Raw genomic sequence first — 16,607 nt, 5'->3', positions numbered from 1 at the left:
CAACTTGAAATTTAAATTAAAATTCAAAATTAAATCAAAAATAAATTTTAAAATCAAATTAAAAATCAATTAACCAATCCGAATTAAAATTCTATCAAAACCCAACTAAAGCCAATCAACAAATTAAATAATAAAAATTCAAGCTTAAATAAAACGCAATCGACCAATCAATATTCAAATCAAAACATAATTAACCAATCGAACTAAAATCTTAATTTAATCAACCAATCGAGATCGAAAAGTGAAACACAATTAATCTATCAAATTAAAACCAAACTGAAATTAAACTTATGACTTAATCCATCAACCAAAATTAAAAATCAAAATTCAATCAACGATGATCCACCAATGTGCCACGTATTGCGAAGCGTGGGATCATGGTCCCATTCTTTCTAAACTTTAAAAAAGAGATATTCTCTCTATTGGTTCGGTCAAAGAAGAAGTAAATAAAATAAAAAAAAAGAAAAGAAATTAAATGCAAGCATCAAAAAGGAAAGAAAGAGAAAGTTGAAGAAAAAAGTAAAATAGAAAGTGAACTCTATAAAAGGAGAATCCTATGTTCTCTTAAGGGATGGTTTTGGAACCCATCAAAGGGGGCTGACATTTTGGAAGAAACAAGAAAGGTTGACATTCTTGAGAAGGGGCAGCCACAAAAGAAGGAAAAAAGAAGAAGAAAAAAAAGGAAAAAACAAAAAACAAAAACTTCTTCTCCTACGTAGGGGCTGCCCTGTGGACTGAAACGTGGCTGCTCTCTCAACTCCCTCACTGACTTCCTCTCTTCACCACGTTCATCTCAACTCCCTCACTGACTTCCTCTCTTCATCACGTTCATCTCTGCTCTCTCTCTCTTTCCCCTCTACTCATTCCTCTCTCTTGCTGCCCCATCTTCTTCTCCCTTATTTTTCCATCTTCTTCTCCATAAAAACGATCAACCTCTACTCATTCTTCTCTCTTGCTGCCCCATCTTCTTCTCCCTTATTTTCCCATCTTCTTCTCCATAAAAACCAGCAACTTCACCGTCTATTACAGCCCCTTTTGCTGTCTTATCCTCTTCTCCATTAACCGACCACACCCACCATTGATTACAGCCCCTATCCAAAAGTCCCCATCATCCCCCTCTTCTTCTCCATTAATCTACAATCTCTACCACTACGTGAAAAACGCAAATTTTCATAAAAAAATTTGTTGGGCCTGGCCCGTCGAGTTTTAAAACCCAAATTCCGCGGCCCGTGGACCACGTTTTTTACTGTTTCTCTATACCTCTCTCTCTCTCTCTCTGTGTCTGTTAGTGTTACTGTTACTGTTTCTCTTTCTCTTTCTCTTCCAGTAAAGCTAGTCCACCACCAGCTCCACATTGCAAATGTAGGATAGGAGTAGGGGAACATGATTGTACTTCGACAGCTAAGCCACAGTTCAAACTAGGCCTTTGTATTTTTAGCTTTGGGTACTGATATATGCGCAGAGGGAATCTGGTTGAAGGACTTGTATGTGAGTTAGCGCAAGTTCAGTTGCTTTCTTGATTACTTTCTGCTACTGCTAGTTAATTGAATTAAACGTTGTTCTCTTCGAACCAGAAATGTATCTTCTGTTGTTTAACAAGATAGTCTGTTTTTTTTAATGGAAGAATTAGCATTTAATAGCTACCTGAAGATAAAAACTTAGAACTAACCATCAAGTTATATGGGATCAGTAATAGATGGATTGCTTCCATGATGGATTATATGGTTCAAGAACTAACCATGATTGTTTTGTTCATGATTAGATTGATTGATTAATTGACCATTAGTATGTGTTGGATTGATTCAGTCTCACTTGTCCAATGTGCAATCAAGCCTTAAACAATGTGATGATTTGGACTAAATTTCTTGAATAAAACCAAGCACAAAGAAAGGAATTGTGTCGATTCAAATGCAATGGTCCATTATGCTAATAGACATGGCTAGCTAGGTCATAAAATGAATGAGTGGTATGTGTGTGGGGGTGTATTGGTTAGGATCCAAGGCAACCCAAAAGGATACATTGAGGCTCATAAATTCGAGGTTCCTAATGGGTAAAAAATACGTCAAGAAAAACAACCAACATAAGGTGACGTGAACTGAGGAGTGCTTTGATGCAAATTAAAGACTCAAAATTTGAGAGGAAAACACAAAATGATTGTGAGAATGGAATAAGATCTGAATATATGCTGCCTTGACATAATATAGCTCTATTATGTATAGTTGAATGGCAAAATAGTATTCATGTTGCCGGTTCCATTATGTGGGATAAGGCTTAGATGGTGATGATTATAGTACAAATTTTCTGTTTTTAAATGTCAAATTGTATAAAAATAGACAACATCCAGTGTAACTTTTTATAACTGAAGTTCTTACACCCAACAGGTTCCAATATCTTTCTTTCTTCCTTGTATTAATCTATCCACAGCTGAACAATCCAATGGTATACAATGAAAGAGCCCACTATGACAGTTTCCCTTTTTGAGTCAGAAAACCATTCCCAGGGCTAGGTAGATCAATCAACCTTTTTTTTTAACATAAAAAAGAGAAGTGGATGCATCACCTCTCCTAACCAGAAACAATCCATCTGTCCACCTACAGTTTAGAGAACAGTCTATTGGCTTTGCCATTTCCTATCTAGATTGCATAAAGGAATGCTTTGTACTTTGTATCAATTGGTCAACATGTCATTTGCTTCCTTGCTACTCTAAGCAAACTTTTAGAACTTATCTTTGTAAATAGCTATGATTAAAAACTGGATACACAGAAAACAAGGATAAAAACAAAAAAATTCCGAGGATCAATAAGGCTCCAAGGATATTGGAACCTCCTTAATCAATTACTTTCAACCTATGTGAAAAGGATAGAACACTTTTATTGATGTTGACATGGGTACATTATGTTTGACACGACTCCTAGAAGCCTTAGATGTTGATTACACTACTAGAAAATAGCAATATTATTAAGATTACAAAATAGGAAAAATTAATATAATCATTTATGGACAATCTTGTAATAGGCTTTTTCAAGGGGTATGATGATGTTAGCGTCCTAGTGTTCCTTTTCTTGGGGTTCAAGGGATATTTACAGTTCAACCAATCAGTGTTATAGAAGGCGCAAATGGTGCTTTACTAGGTGCTCGGCATTGCGATGTGGGGCCAAATCGCCTTGCCTTCTCTAGGCTCTCCATTAGGCACTCGGCGTTGTCAAGCAAGGCCAAGTCACTTCGCCTCCTTTAGGTGCTGAAATACAAAGGCACCAAAAGGTGAGGGCCTAGGCAACGAAAGGCGATGCTTCGAGTGTCCCCTGCATAATACGATCATTTTTTGCTCTCTTTATTAGTTCTTTTCTTCTAAAGTTAGTCAACTAAAGCCCCAAAACTAAAAACTAACACTTATACAATCCCTTTTAAAAATTAAATATCCCAAAATCCTTGTTTTTATGTGGATTATTTTTTAAAGAAGAACCCAAACTTCATCCAGACCATTCAATTCCTCCTATTGTTTGTTTCTTTTCTTTTAAAATCAACTTTTCCATACCTATTAAGATACTCTTAATCATTTTCTTATATTTTTTACCACCTTCTGTAGCAACAAATACTCCAAAATTAATAAGAAAGTTATTACTTACAATTTTTTTTTCTAAGATTTTCACAATCTCAAACTTGAAATACAACAAGTTTCTAAAAGACAAAAACCCATGCAATAGATGAATTTACAGTCAGAAATGTATTCCAAAATTTTTTTTTCAATAACATTATCTAAAACTATAATAAATATAAAGGTATCAAGTATATAAATTTTAAGAAAAAAAAGCTTTGCCAAACAAAAGTTACACCTCATGCTTTTGATAAGCTTGACACCAATATGATTTTAGAGAAGTTGCTAACTAAACTGTGGTAGCATTTGAAAGTTATACAAAAAATGATAGGGAAGCGATGGAAACTTACGAGAGTTGTAACAAGATCTGTTAGCAATTCTTGTGTTCTCTGACTATATAGATCAAGTAGAGCCAGAAGGTTAGGTAGAACAACGGCAAACCATTACCCTTTTTCAGAAAGAGATTTGGGACAAATTGCAGCACACCTTCCACATTAGATAATAACTATAAAACACTCCCCAAAGTCGTCGACTTCTTACAGTTCTATAAAGGACTTAAGAAGAATTTATTATATTGTACATCCCACATATGGCCCTACAACCCCATAGTCTGCACAAGTGCCCATACCCAAGCCTGGCGTGGTGTTGCATAGCCTGCAAGCATGCTTGTGGTCTCTCACTCTCTCTACACCACTTGTCTAGAGCTTGTCAAGACACTCACTTAAATGGCTTATAAAGCTCACACTTTTGAGTGCTTCCTTTGCAGGCAATGTGGGACTATAAATCCTCATAAAAAAGACTTGAACAACACATGAACTAGGTCAAATAGGTGTATTTTATAAAGTTTTGATATATTCAAAATTAAGTTATAATAACGAATGCAAAGTTTGATTCTCTATTTCTTATTTCTTCCAAGTGGGAACAACTAGGAATTAGATTACACCCCATTGAATATGGGTTCCAATAGCCCATGCTGTCACAAAAATCCCATAATTTTTAGGTTTATTCTTACAACTTATGACAACAAATCCTATTGAGGATAACACTAACTCAGTCACATTACATTAAGAACTTTGAACTATTTAATTGTGATCTAGCTATGACACCTTTTGATCCTAGTAGTAATAAAAAAAGATCTAGGAGTTGGTTTATCTCAAAACATCGCATTGAAATCATGCATCTTATTTGAAATCCTAAGAGCATAAAATATTTGTTTTTTTTTTCCAATCTTCAATTTAAATTTCTAAGATAAATTTTTTATATCATGCAGGTTTTGGTCGTATTGGAAGGTTGGTCTTACGTGTAGCAACAGCTAGGGATGATATTGAAGTGGTAGCAGTCAATGATCCATTTATTGATGCCAAGTAATTTTGAATCTTTTTTATTAATTTGTTTTCGTTTCAGCTTTGTTTCTATTCGGATTTTTATAATTGAAAATGTTAGAATTTTGCTACTTTATTCGTCACTTATACCATTCGTCACTTATACCATTCGTCACTTACTAAAAGCAAGCAACAGATCAGTGCCCTATATGCCAGACTGCCATTCAAGAGATGAATTGTATCATGTTTCCCACCTGCTCACTGACTGGAAGGAAGAAAGGAACAGCTCTTACCCTGCCAAGCCAATATGTATGAAGAAAGAAAACTACCATTTCAATGTGGAAACATCACAGCCACCTATCCTTTCTGGGGAAACAACAGACCATCTTATTGTGGCCAACCTGGTTTTCAACTCAATTGCACTGAAGGAATAAACACTACTTCGATACAGATATCTTCAGAAATATTCCATGTTTTATCAATCGATAACGACACCCAATTTCTCAAAATTGCTCGAACAGATTTCTTCCATGGTATTTGTCCACAAAAATCCTTAAACACTAGTCTCAATTTTACTCTCTTTGATTACCCATCAAGTGATCAAAACCTTACTCTGTTCTATGGGTGCCCGAATATAGCTATAGCTGCACCACCAGACCCCAATTTTACTTGTTCAATTAATGGTGCTATTAGTGATGTTCATGAACAAAACATTTTCTAGGGATTGCATCGAATCTAGAGGACATTGTGGCTACAATTGGACTTCAAATGAACCGATTTGTTTTTGCAACGATGAAGCTTATTTAACGACTTGTCGTGCCTCAGGTACACATCTTAAAACTTAAACTTCGTGTGATGATTCTCTTTTTCTTAGTTCTTAAACTTCTGAAATCTGAATCGTATGGTTTTAAAACCTAGATTTCCGAATTCCTAATCGGATTGTCAATCCCCGATGTGTTTTAAGTCCAATCATTGTCATCATAGGAACGGGACAGCGTTGTGGATCGGGAGTCACCCAAAGTCGCACGCACACGTAGTCAAAGTTCAAGTAGTGCTTGCTGTCCATATATTTTTTTAATATTTATTGTTCTAAAGCAAGCAACACGGGTTCCCAATTTTTTACGGAAAGGAGATTAGTTAGTTACAGTGTTCCTATATCATTGGTTTTTGTCCTCAGGCCACTGCAGAGGATTGGGTTAAGATGGTGAATGATTATCAGAATGCTTCTCTATCTAGCCGTCTTGGGATTCCAATGATCTATGGAGTTGATGCGGTTCATGGACACAACAATGTGTACAAAGCGACGGTATTCCCCCACCATGTTGGACTTGGATGTACAAGGCAAGCAACTAATTAATACCCCATTACATGAAAACTCTTATTATAGTACAAGTTAGCTTAATTGAATATCTGAATGAAATTTGGATTTCCTATTGTTTCTTTTATCCTACCTTAAGTGATAAAAATAATAAACTGAAAAAAGATTTGCGCTTTTATCGACTATTAATAACAAACTTCCCATCATATAGGGATCCACAACTTGTGAAGAGAATCGGTGCTGCTACTGCTCTTGAAGTTAGAGCTACAGGAATCCAATATGCTTTTGCCCCATGTATTGCGGTAAATAACCAAATTTGACATGAAATTGCTTTAATTCTTAATGTATTTGAATTAGTTTTAGTTGGGATAAGCAATTTTGAGGTTGTGAGCTTTTTCTTTTTCTGTTTCTTGAGTTGTAATGTTTTTGACTTTATATACCGGTTTGCAGAGATCCAAGATGGGGTCGGTATTATGAGAGTTATAGTGAGGACCACATGATTGTCCAAGCAATGACAGAAATTATACCCGGATTACAGGGAGATGTCCCGCCTGGTTCTCAAAAGGGAGTCCCTTACGTTGGTGGAAGGTAAAGATTTTACTTCTCTTTCCTTTGAAGCCCATGTCTTTCTGTTTCTGTAACTCTTCATCGATAAAGATAAAAGTCGACTTTTGTTTAATTATGTGTAGGACAAAGGTTGCAGCTTGTGCAAAGCACTTCGTGGGTGACGGTGGCACAATTAAGGGCATCAATGAGAACAATACAGTGACTGATTGGCATGATTTGCTGAGTATCCACATGCCTGCTTACTATGATTCAATCATCAAGGGTGTCTCAACTGCAGATTTTCGCATTGTTCCTAAGGCCAAAGAAGGAGCACAAGTACAAGATTTACTGGAATTTTTACCACCATATTGTTGGATACTCCATCCTTGTTCTTGGTATCGTCAATTGTTTGTGTTTTGTGTTCTAAATTAAATTAGGAGTGTGACATAAATAGCTGTATATATATCATATACTGCTTTATTGTCAGTTATTTGTTGCTTCGACAGAATTTTCGATTTTAATAAAGAGGTGTACATGTTTATTAATTTTCGATCTTTTGTTTGTTCTTTTTCTGATTTTTTTTTATATTATTTCGTTCATTGTGATTGGTGAATTAGAGGACCGTGTTATTGTTTGTTAAACCTCCAAATTTGACGGTCATACTCTATGGATTTTTTTTTATTTTTTTAAAGTCCATTCTCCAATAATTTGATAGTCCAGGGCCGTCAAAAAAAAAATTCTACAAGAGAATATTTGACGGGCATATTTGACGGGAGGGTCCGTCAAATTTCTCAAAATTTGACGGGCTAAGACCGTCAAATATGAGCCTTTTTCACATAGTGTACCATTGATCATAGCCCCAAACGTACAACAACCTCTCTTCTCTTCGTTCCAATACCCCACAACAACCTCACGTCCTTTACTTCTCTTTCCAACACCCCACAGCAACCCCATGTCCTCCACTCCTCTTTTCAACAGCAGCAACACCCCCATCTCTTATTTTCCTTTCTTCCTTTCTGTTCTACAGCATTCTAAACATCTTTCTTCTCCTTTTGTTCTTCAACCCACAGCCATTTCAACTCTCATTTAGCAGCCTCGTTACAACGGCCACAAACACTCTCGCTAATCTTCACTGAATAACCACTAACGTCCCAAGACATTGCCCAATGTATCTCACTACATCTTTGTCTCTTCCCACCTTTTTCATTATCAATACAGCACCCCCATTGCAATAGCATTGCCTTCTACCTCTTAAACAACCCAGCAACACAATCTTCTTCCTCACTTTTCTTCTCTTCTCATAAGGGTTTTGGGACACAGCCATTGCTTACTTCTCACTTCTCTTTGACGTTCTCCATAGCAGCAATAAACGTCCTCCCTGCCTTTGTCAGCATCTCCACATTATTCAGAGCTTTGTTTGAAGGAACCACAGTCAACCACCACTCCACCATTGAGGTAAGTTTGGTGTATTTTGTTTTTTTTCTCTCTTCTCCTTCTCCTTATACTTCACTCTTCCTCATTTATCTTTTTTTATTTTATTTTATATCATATTAGAGTTTACCATTGTTTTAGAATAATGATCATCATGAAGATTAGGGTATAGGAAGTTGTTGTTCTTTTATTAGTTTTTCTCATATTAATAGGATTAGGAATTATATATATTATTCATGATCACCACGATTAAGTCGATTTTCGTATGATGAAATTGTGCTCATTTGAACCCTTTCGGCAATAAGGGTGCTTTGGATCCTTTCGATAGTTTTCATGTTTAAATTTAAATTGATGGATTGTGATGAATGATGCTATGCGATAAATTATTCGTGAAATTGATGAACATTCCAAATGAACTTTTGTATATTTGAAAGTTGGCATGCATATATACCTCTCTTGATGATTTTGGGTTTTCGCCTATGTGAGTGATTTGCTGATTTAGGAATTTCAATATTTAGAAAATTCATGAATTGCGCGTGTGTTAAAATTTTCTACTCAAATTTGCAATATTCTATCGCGAAGATTCCATATTCATATTCTATATTTTGGAAAGTTCATGATCACAAATTTCCATCTTGTGGGGGGTTAATATTTGGTGCTTTCTACTGAAATTTTTTCATATCTTGCAATTGTAAGCAAGTCCATATTTAGAAATTTCACGTTTTTGGTAATTATCCAACTCAGTAGTTTTGTACTCTATCGTCTAGAAGTTCCATGTGGGTTTGTAATTTACTAATTGGAAAATCTCATGTTCTTTAGTAATTTTCTATTTTGAAAAATTATTTTTGTAAACTTCTAATTTGGTAACTCATTGTTTTGTAAATTTCTAATTTAGAAGGGTTCATATCCCTAATTTAGAAATCTCATAAGTTACCAATGTGGAAATTTTACATTTATAATTTTAAATTTAGAAAAGTTTCGTAGACTTCTATTGTTATTGATTCGAAAAATATTTGCATGGGGATTTACAGTTAACTTTATATCATGGATTATGGAAGGCTTTTTCAAATATTTTCAATTTTATGCGGAATTCGAGAAATTATGTGATATTTGAGAAAATATTGGCATTGAGATTCGTTTAGCACATTCGATATAATTTGATGATGATTGGACCATACTCTTGACTTTAGTCTCTATTCATTGACCGTAGCATAGTTTGGATTGTAGTAGAGACCGATCATTTCGATCGAGCTGGTTCGGTGCCTAACACCTTCCGAAACCCGTAATCTGACCCCTTACCCATTTCTCTGATTCGTGGATCGATCAATTCATTTTGGAGTTATTTATGGTTCCTAGACCTAAACTAGGTGGCGGCGCCTTATCTTTCAAAATCCCCAATTTATCAATCGGACCCATATCCACCAATTTGGTAGAAAACGGCTCGAGGCGATTTCACGGCCTCCGACACCTCCCAGGGTAAGTATTTACATTTTAACTGTCCATTTTCGTGCATATTCTGTATATATCACTGCCTGTATTTTAATCTACCATGTTTTTTTATTTTCAGGCCTCCCCCTCTACTGGACCCTCCGTTCTGGGTGCTGATCTTGCGGGGACTACAGAGTAGGATGCTGCCCTAGACGCTGAGCTTTTCTTCACGGATTCGGAGGGACGACTACGGATGCACGGTCTACCTTCTTCCGGGGTGTCTGGCTCTGGTGCAGTGGTTGGATCTTCTTCTGGAGCTATCTCAGAGACTCAAAGCGCTCAGGACGATGCTCTTCCTTCTATCTGATTTTGTTTTTATGTACCTTGCAAAACATTAGATGTTTCTGTATTAGACTTTCGGATATTGTATGCAAACATTACAACTTTTCTGTATATATGCTCATTATTCCTTGCATTTTTTGTATTTTCATGACTACATGTGCAATTTATTTGAACTTCTTGGGTGAGATATCGATCATTGGGGCTTCTGAGTCCTCTTGAATGTTGGTGAGTGTACAGTCGGGTAAAGGGTATGATTACGATCCAAAGGACCCTTCAAATGTGTTCTTGAGTGGTATGAGTCATTTAGGTTTCACGGTGAGTGAGGTGGTCCTTCGAGGTCTGATTTGGCCTGATATGATTTTGACGAGTTCCTACGTGCCTGATATATATTTTGAGAGTTTTTGGGAGTTTTGAACACGTTTATCGAGCATGTAGGAATTTCTATCGTTTTTATGTGTTTGAGCCCTGAGATAATCATTATGTAATCCAAAATTATCAGAATTTCAAATGGCCCAGGCCCTAAGGCTGAAAAATGTTCTGGTCCGTGTTCCCAGCACGGATGGTTTTTTTTTCAATTTTCGTCCGTGTTAGGAGCACGGATAGGGTTCTTTATGTTTTATTCGTGCCTTAGGCACGGATGAGTCATATTTTGCTTCATCGTGTTGTCGGCACGGATAAGCTACCTTTGATTGCATCCGTGTTTTGGGCATGGACTAGAATGATTTACTTAAGCCTTCATTTTGCCCTAACATCTCACTTTCACCTTTTTACTTCCCTTTTTCCCTTTTGATCGATTTTTACTCTTCTTCTTCCCTGAAAGCTTCTTCTCAAGCTCAATGGAGGTGTCATCTACTCTTCCCAACTTGAAAAGGTATGGCATTGTTGATTCTTTCTTGAGTAGTTGGATAGATAGCATGGACAATGATGATAGAGCTCGATGGTACTTGAACAAGTTGGGGTTCACCCACTCTTTGCCTAAGGTTTCATTGCAATAGGGTTTGATTGAGGCTATGTTGGGGTATTGGATTCCCGAGCTTAATCTTTTTCGATTTGGGGTGCATGAAATGACTCCCACTGTAGACTCCTTATTTTTTGCACTTGCCTGATTAATCAACTCGTCAACCCGATTGCAATGATTCCCAATGATGGATGTGTATTCCATTGCTTTATTTTGTTACCTGATGTGTTTCAGAAATCCGGATGAGGTATCTCGAACTGACAAAATATTAGAAACCACGCTACGCAAGAAAAATACGATCCCAGAAACATAGAAATCATCATCTTTCAGACAAAAAGAAGCTTCACGATAAAAATCACTAAAAAACTACCAAATTACCAAAATACTCCTAATATCAAAACAACCCTAGAGCCTATGTTACGCTTAGGAAAACTCTCTCAAACACATAAAATAATAAATCAAAATCAAATAAATCATTTCGCCAATTTTAACAGAATTCGACAAAATTACGAAAATGCCCATCATAAAGTTCATGACCATTTCACACAAAAAATTTTATAAATGACACAAACTAATATTTCCATTGAATTCCTTACGAAAAATCGATTCTAAAACATCCTAGAACATTAAAAATTGACTTAAAACATGAAACGTCCTCTCCGGAGGCAAAACGGTAATTTCACAATTTTTATTATAAAAAAATTTGAAATTAATAAATAAAACATTAAATAATTAAAGTGAAACATTAATGAAATTAATTTAAAAATTTGAAACAAAGAAATCGATCAATCGGGTTCTCAGGCAAAATTGTTGATGGTTCGTGAGATATTTCTTTAAGGACCCCTCCATTTGGGGGTCCAAAGAATTAAAGAAATAATAGAGGAGGCTTCTCCAAAAATTTAAAGTCAATCAAGCAAGACTAAGGTCAAGGTATTAAAGTCAATCAAGCAAGACTGAAGTCAAAATTAAAGTCAATTAAGCAAGACTGAAGTCAAGATATTAAAAGTCAATCAATTAAGACTAAAGTCAAAATATTAAAAGTCAATCAAATAAGACCAAAAGTCATAATAGAGTTCTAATTAAATAATAACACAATCTAATAGAGTTCTAATTAAAACACAATTCTACCTAAAACAATTCTAATTAAAACACAATTCTACCTAAAATAAGTCTAACTAAAACACAACTCTAATTAAAAGAGCTCTAATTAAACACTAACTCTATCAAAATCAACCCCTAAAAAAATCTATAAATAGAGGTGCTCACACCCTATTTTCGTATCAAATGAGAAACCCTAAGAGAAGTAGGTCTAAAAGCCCCCCTAGTCTCCCATAAACCCTAGTTTTGGAGCCCCAACTTCTTACCTAACATCCCTCCTTCGATTTTAGCCTAAAGAACACCTAAAAGCCCTCCAAAAATGCTTCAAAATCCATAATAAACTTGAAGATTCCAGATAAAAAATATAAGGAGATACCTTACCTCGGAGATCCGAAATCAAATCCGGAGACAGAACGAAATAAGGGAGTACGGTACAAAGAGCTATTTTTGTCGGATCTGAGGGAACAAAGTCCTTGCTATTGGAAAGGTATAACTTTTTTATTTATTTATTTTTATATAGGTTTTTAGCAATGTAATTTATTTGGGAAGTTAATAGAGACCGGCTTTGGCCGGGCGGGGTTGGTACTAACACCTTCCAACCCCGTAACATGATCCCCGAATTCAGCTTTTCTGTTCTAGATTAGTTCTTATCTATTTAGAGTCATTCATCGGTTCCTAGACCATAATAACTAGGTGGCGACTCCCAAACCTTAACACTGTGTTTGGATTGAGGGAAGGGGAGGGAAGGGAAGGGAAAATTTGCAATTTTCTCTTCTTTTCTACTGTTTGGATTGTTAAGTGAGGAGGGAAGAGAAGAAAAATGGAGGGAAGGGAAGGGGAAATTGGTAGAATTTTGTTCCCCCCAAAATCGGAGTGGCGATGAGGGAAGGGAAGGGAACAAAATTTCAATTCCAAATTTGTCCTCTACATTCTCAAAATTTCCAAAAAAATTTGATATTGGCAGGCCAACTATTAGTAGTTACACCCAAGTTATAAGATACGATGAAACCCTAGAGAAGGGACGAAGAAGACGAAGAAGAAACCTAGAGAAAGGACGAAGGCGGCAACCTCTACTAGGAGAAGAACTCGACTAGAGACGAGCTCGACTAGGAGACGAACTAAGGTATACTCTCTCTCTTTCTCATTCTCTGATTTTTTTCAAAAAACCAATATTATTAACAAATATTATGGTTTTTTTCTCTCTCTCCCCATTTTGATGGTCTGGGTTTGCTGCATTTGCTCTTGAAAGTTTTGAAATTTAGTCATTTTATTTAGATTTATTTGTTTCTGTATCAGTTGATGTGATTTAGGTTTTTCCCAAAATTGTGTTTGGTAATTTAGGTTGTGCTTAAAAATGTGTTTGTTGATTTGGGTTAGAATTTCTTTTCTATAGATTTTAGAGGTTTATGAGTGTTTGGTGGTTGGAAATTTGAGTTGAGAGTTTACTGATTTGGTATCAAAGATTGTTGGTTTGGTATCAAAGATTTGGGTTTTGTTTAATAAAATAGATTGTTGGTTTGGTATCAAAGATTTGTGTTTTGTTTAATAAAATAGATTGTTGATTTGAGAATTTGTAATTTAGATATTTGGGTTTTACTTTATAAAATAGATTACTGATTTGGTATCGAAGCTTTGGGTTTTGCTTAATAAGTGTCTTCAATAATCTTGGAAACTTATAAATACCACAAGAAAGGAAAATAAGTTTTTTTAGATGGATTTCTTATTTCTAATTGTCACCATTCTCGTATTTTGGATTTGGGTTTTTTGGGGTTAATTGATTTCAATCTTGAACATTTCTGAACATGGTAGTTGGTTGATTATAATAAACGTTTATTGGGATCGAGATTATTGTTCAGTTGGTTTATGTGCTCTGGATTCAATCCGGGCTTGCCAACTAGAAAACAAAAACAAGATGGATTTTTTTTTTTCCTTTATAATTTTAAAATTTATGAAGATTCATTTATTTTCTTGAACCACATGGTGATGGATTGATTGCTTTTAATTATGCTCCATGATATTAATTTTAATTGAGGACATAAATGAACGAGGATTCCTCTGTATGGACATGAAAAATAGTTTATCTTTTTAGTGTGAAGTACCAAAGTTGAAACCTTGAGCTTAGGGTACATATACTTATTTTCCATAATTTTTCTTTGTAGATCAGACCATTGATGGAGAAATCAGAAAAAAACATATAACCATCATGTGTGGTGGTTAAGTAAGAATTGATCCCCACAACCTCATAGTTGGTTTGAAATATATGTCAACCAACTGAATATAGGTCCAAGCCCTTGAAAGCGCCCTCGATCCGCGGGGTGCGCAGATCCGCTTTTGACTCTTGAGGTTTGGGAGTCGCCACCTAGTTATTGTGGTCTAGGAACCAAACTGACTCTAACATGGATAAAAAGAACTAATCTACCACAAAAATTTGAATTCGGGGATCATGTTACGGGGTTGGAAGGTGTTAGGCACCAACCCCGCCCGGCCAAAGCCGGTCTCTACTAACTTCCCAAATATATCACATTGCTAAAAACCTAGATAAAAATAAAAAAAATTACATACCTTTCCGATAGCAAGGATTTTGTTCCCTCAGATCTGACAAAAAGAGCTCCTTGTACTGTACTCCCTTGCTTCGTTCTGTCTCCGGATTTGACTTCAGATCTCCTAGATCAAGGTATCTCCTTGTTTTTGGATCTGAACTCTTCAAGTTTGTTGCGGATTTGGGGGTATTTTTGGAGGGATTTTAGGTGTTTTCTAGACTAAAATTGAAGGAGGGATGTTAGGTAAGGAGTTGGGACTCCAAAACTAGGGTTTATGGGGGGCTAAGGGAGCTTCTAGACCTACTTCTCTTAGGGTTTATGATTTGATACGAAAATAGGGTGTGGAGGCTCCTATTTATAAAGTTTTTAGAAGCATTAAGGTTTGATTAGGGTTTCTTTTTAGGGTTTCAATTAGGGTTTAGACTTTGGTCTCATGAGATGGACTTAATCTTTAGGGATTTGACTTTAGTCTTATGAGATTGACTTGATTAGTTTAGATTAAGGTTAGGGTTTTGACTTTAGTCTTATGAGATTGACTTGATTAGTTTAGATTAGGGTTTTGATTTAGGGTTTTGACTTTAGTCTTATGAGATTGACTTTAGTCTTACTTAATTGACTTTAATTTTGACTTTAGTCTTATTTGATTGACTTTAATATCTTGACTTTAGTCTTGCTTGATTGACTTTAAATTTTTGGAGAACCCCTCTCTATTATATCTTTGATTCTTTGGACCCCCAAATGGAGGGGTCCTTAAAGAAATATCTCACGAACCCTCAACAATTTTACTTGAAAGTCCGATTGATCGATTTTTTTAATTCAAAATTTTAAATTAATTTCATTAATGTTTCACTTTAATTATTTAATATTTTATTTATTAATTTCGAAATTCTTAATTATGAAAATTGTGAAATTATCGTTTTACCCCCGGAGAGGACTTTTCACGTTTTAAGTCGGTTTTTAATGTTCTAAGATGTTTTAGAATCGATTTTTCGTAAGGAATTCAATGGAAATATTAGTTTGTTTCATTTATGAAAATTTTTGTGTGAAATGGTTGTGAACTTTTTGAGGGGCACTTTCATAATTTTGTCGAATTCTGTTAAAATTGGTGAAATGATTTATTTGATTTCGATTTGTTGTTTTATGTATTTGAGAGAGTTTTCCTAAGCGTAACATAGGCTCTAGGGTTGTTTTGAAGTTAGGGGTATTTTGGTAATTTGGTCATTTTTAGTGATTTTTATCGTGAAGCTTCTTTTTGATCTGCAAGATGATGATTTTTATGTTTCTAGAGCCGTATTTTCCTAGCGTAGCGTGGTTTCTACAGTTTTGTTAGTTCGAGATACCTCATCCGGATTTCTGAAACACATCTGGTAACAAAATAAAGTAATGGAATACACATCCATCATTGGGAATCATTGCGATCGGGTTGACGAGTTGATTAATCAGGCGGATGCAAAAATGGGGTGTCTACAGATGCCCCTCTTTGGCAGAGGGTTGAAGCAAACTAGATAGCAAATCTATTTTGGTAGATAGTGCGATATCCGAATGCCAAAGCTAGTGACAGTCCATTTTACAGCCTGATTTAGCAATTCGTCGGGGTGTTCGGATCCTTGAGGGTAAAGCTCTCCCCGAATTAAAAGGTTGTCAGGTCTTTCAGCGTGAACTCTCACTGACAGTGTCAGATCCTTGAATTTTAAAAAATTCTCCTTGACTGATAAGTACAAATGTGCAAGTGTGTGCACTGTGTGAAATTGAGTAAAAATTGAGAAAAAAAACTAAGCATAATCTGAGCATAATTTGAGCAAAGTAAGCATAATCTGAGCAAAATTTGAATGTCTTCCTCTACATACCCTAAGTGAACGAGTAATAAACTAATTTTTTGAAAATCCTACTCTACCTGCCCAGGGTGAAAAAGTAATGAACTAATTTTTTGGGGAAGTTCTACTCTACCTACTCGGAGTGAAAGAGTAATGAACTAATTTTTTTGGGAGTCCTACTCTACCTGCTCAGGGTGAAAGAGTAATGAACTAAT

At 35.7% G+C, this 16,607-nt stretch overlaps 1 protein-coding gene across 7 annotated transcripts; it reads left to right on the top strand.

Moving 5' to 3' along the window:
• The first annotated feature begins 804 nt into the window (after positions 1–804).
• Positions 805–7,621, top strand: LOC147394300 (uncharacterized). 7 transcript variants are annotated; one of them, XM_086454702.1, is made up of 7 exons: positions 805–1,488; positions 4,866–4,959; positions 5,104–5,742; positions 5,902–5,965; positions 6,095–6,537; positions 6,686–6,823; positions 6,925–7,621. In XM_086454702.1, exons 5-7 carry the CDS (start codon positions 6,515–6,517, stop codon positions 7,211–7,213), a joined length of 450 nt encoding a protein of 149 aa, XP_086310828.1. In that variant the 5' UTR covers positions 805–1,488; positions 4,866–4,959; positions 5,104–5,742; positions 5,902–5,965; positions 6,095–6,514; the 3' UTR covers positions 7,214–7,621. The 7 variants fall into 7 exon arrangements, 5 of the variants coding, with proteins under 5 accessions (XP_086310828.1, XP_086310830.1, XP_086310827.1 ...); XM_086454701.1 differs by lacking the exon at positions 805–1,488 and having other exon boundaries at positions 4,448–4,959; positions 6,095–6,258; positions 6,447–6,537; XR_015181769.1 differs by lacking the exons at positions 805–1,488; positions 5,902–5,965 and having other exon boundaries at positions 4,444–4,959; positions 6,095–6,258; positions 6,447–6,537.
• The last annotated feature ends 8,986 nt before the right edge of the window (positions 7,622–16,607 follow it).

Source organism: Akebia trifoliata, chromosome 9 (assembly GCF_017979445.1).
Source record: "Akebia trifoliata isolate Shusen 1 chromosome 9, ASM1797944v1, whole genome shotgun sequence".
NCBI classification, from domain to species: Eukaryota; Viridiplantae; Streptophyta; class Magnoliopsida; order Ranunculales; family Lardizabalaceae; genus Akebia; species Akebia trifoliata.
This window is presented reverse-complemented; position numbering and strand designations above follow the sequence as displayed.

Bases quoted from the DNA above. Each gene is read 5' to 3' on its own strand.
- LOC147394300 (XM_086454702.1), top strand. From the start codon at position 6,515: ATGCTTTTGCCCCATGTATTGCG. The intron at 6,538-6,685 runs GTAAATAACCAA...ACCGGTTTGCAG, and splicing joins CTTTTGCCCCATGTATTGCG to AGATCCAAGATGGGGTCGGT. The intron at 6,824-6,924 runs GTAAAGATTTTA...AATTATGTGTAG, and splicing joins GTCCCTTACGTTGGTGGAAG to GACAAAGGTTGCAGCTTGTG.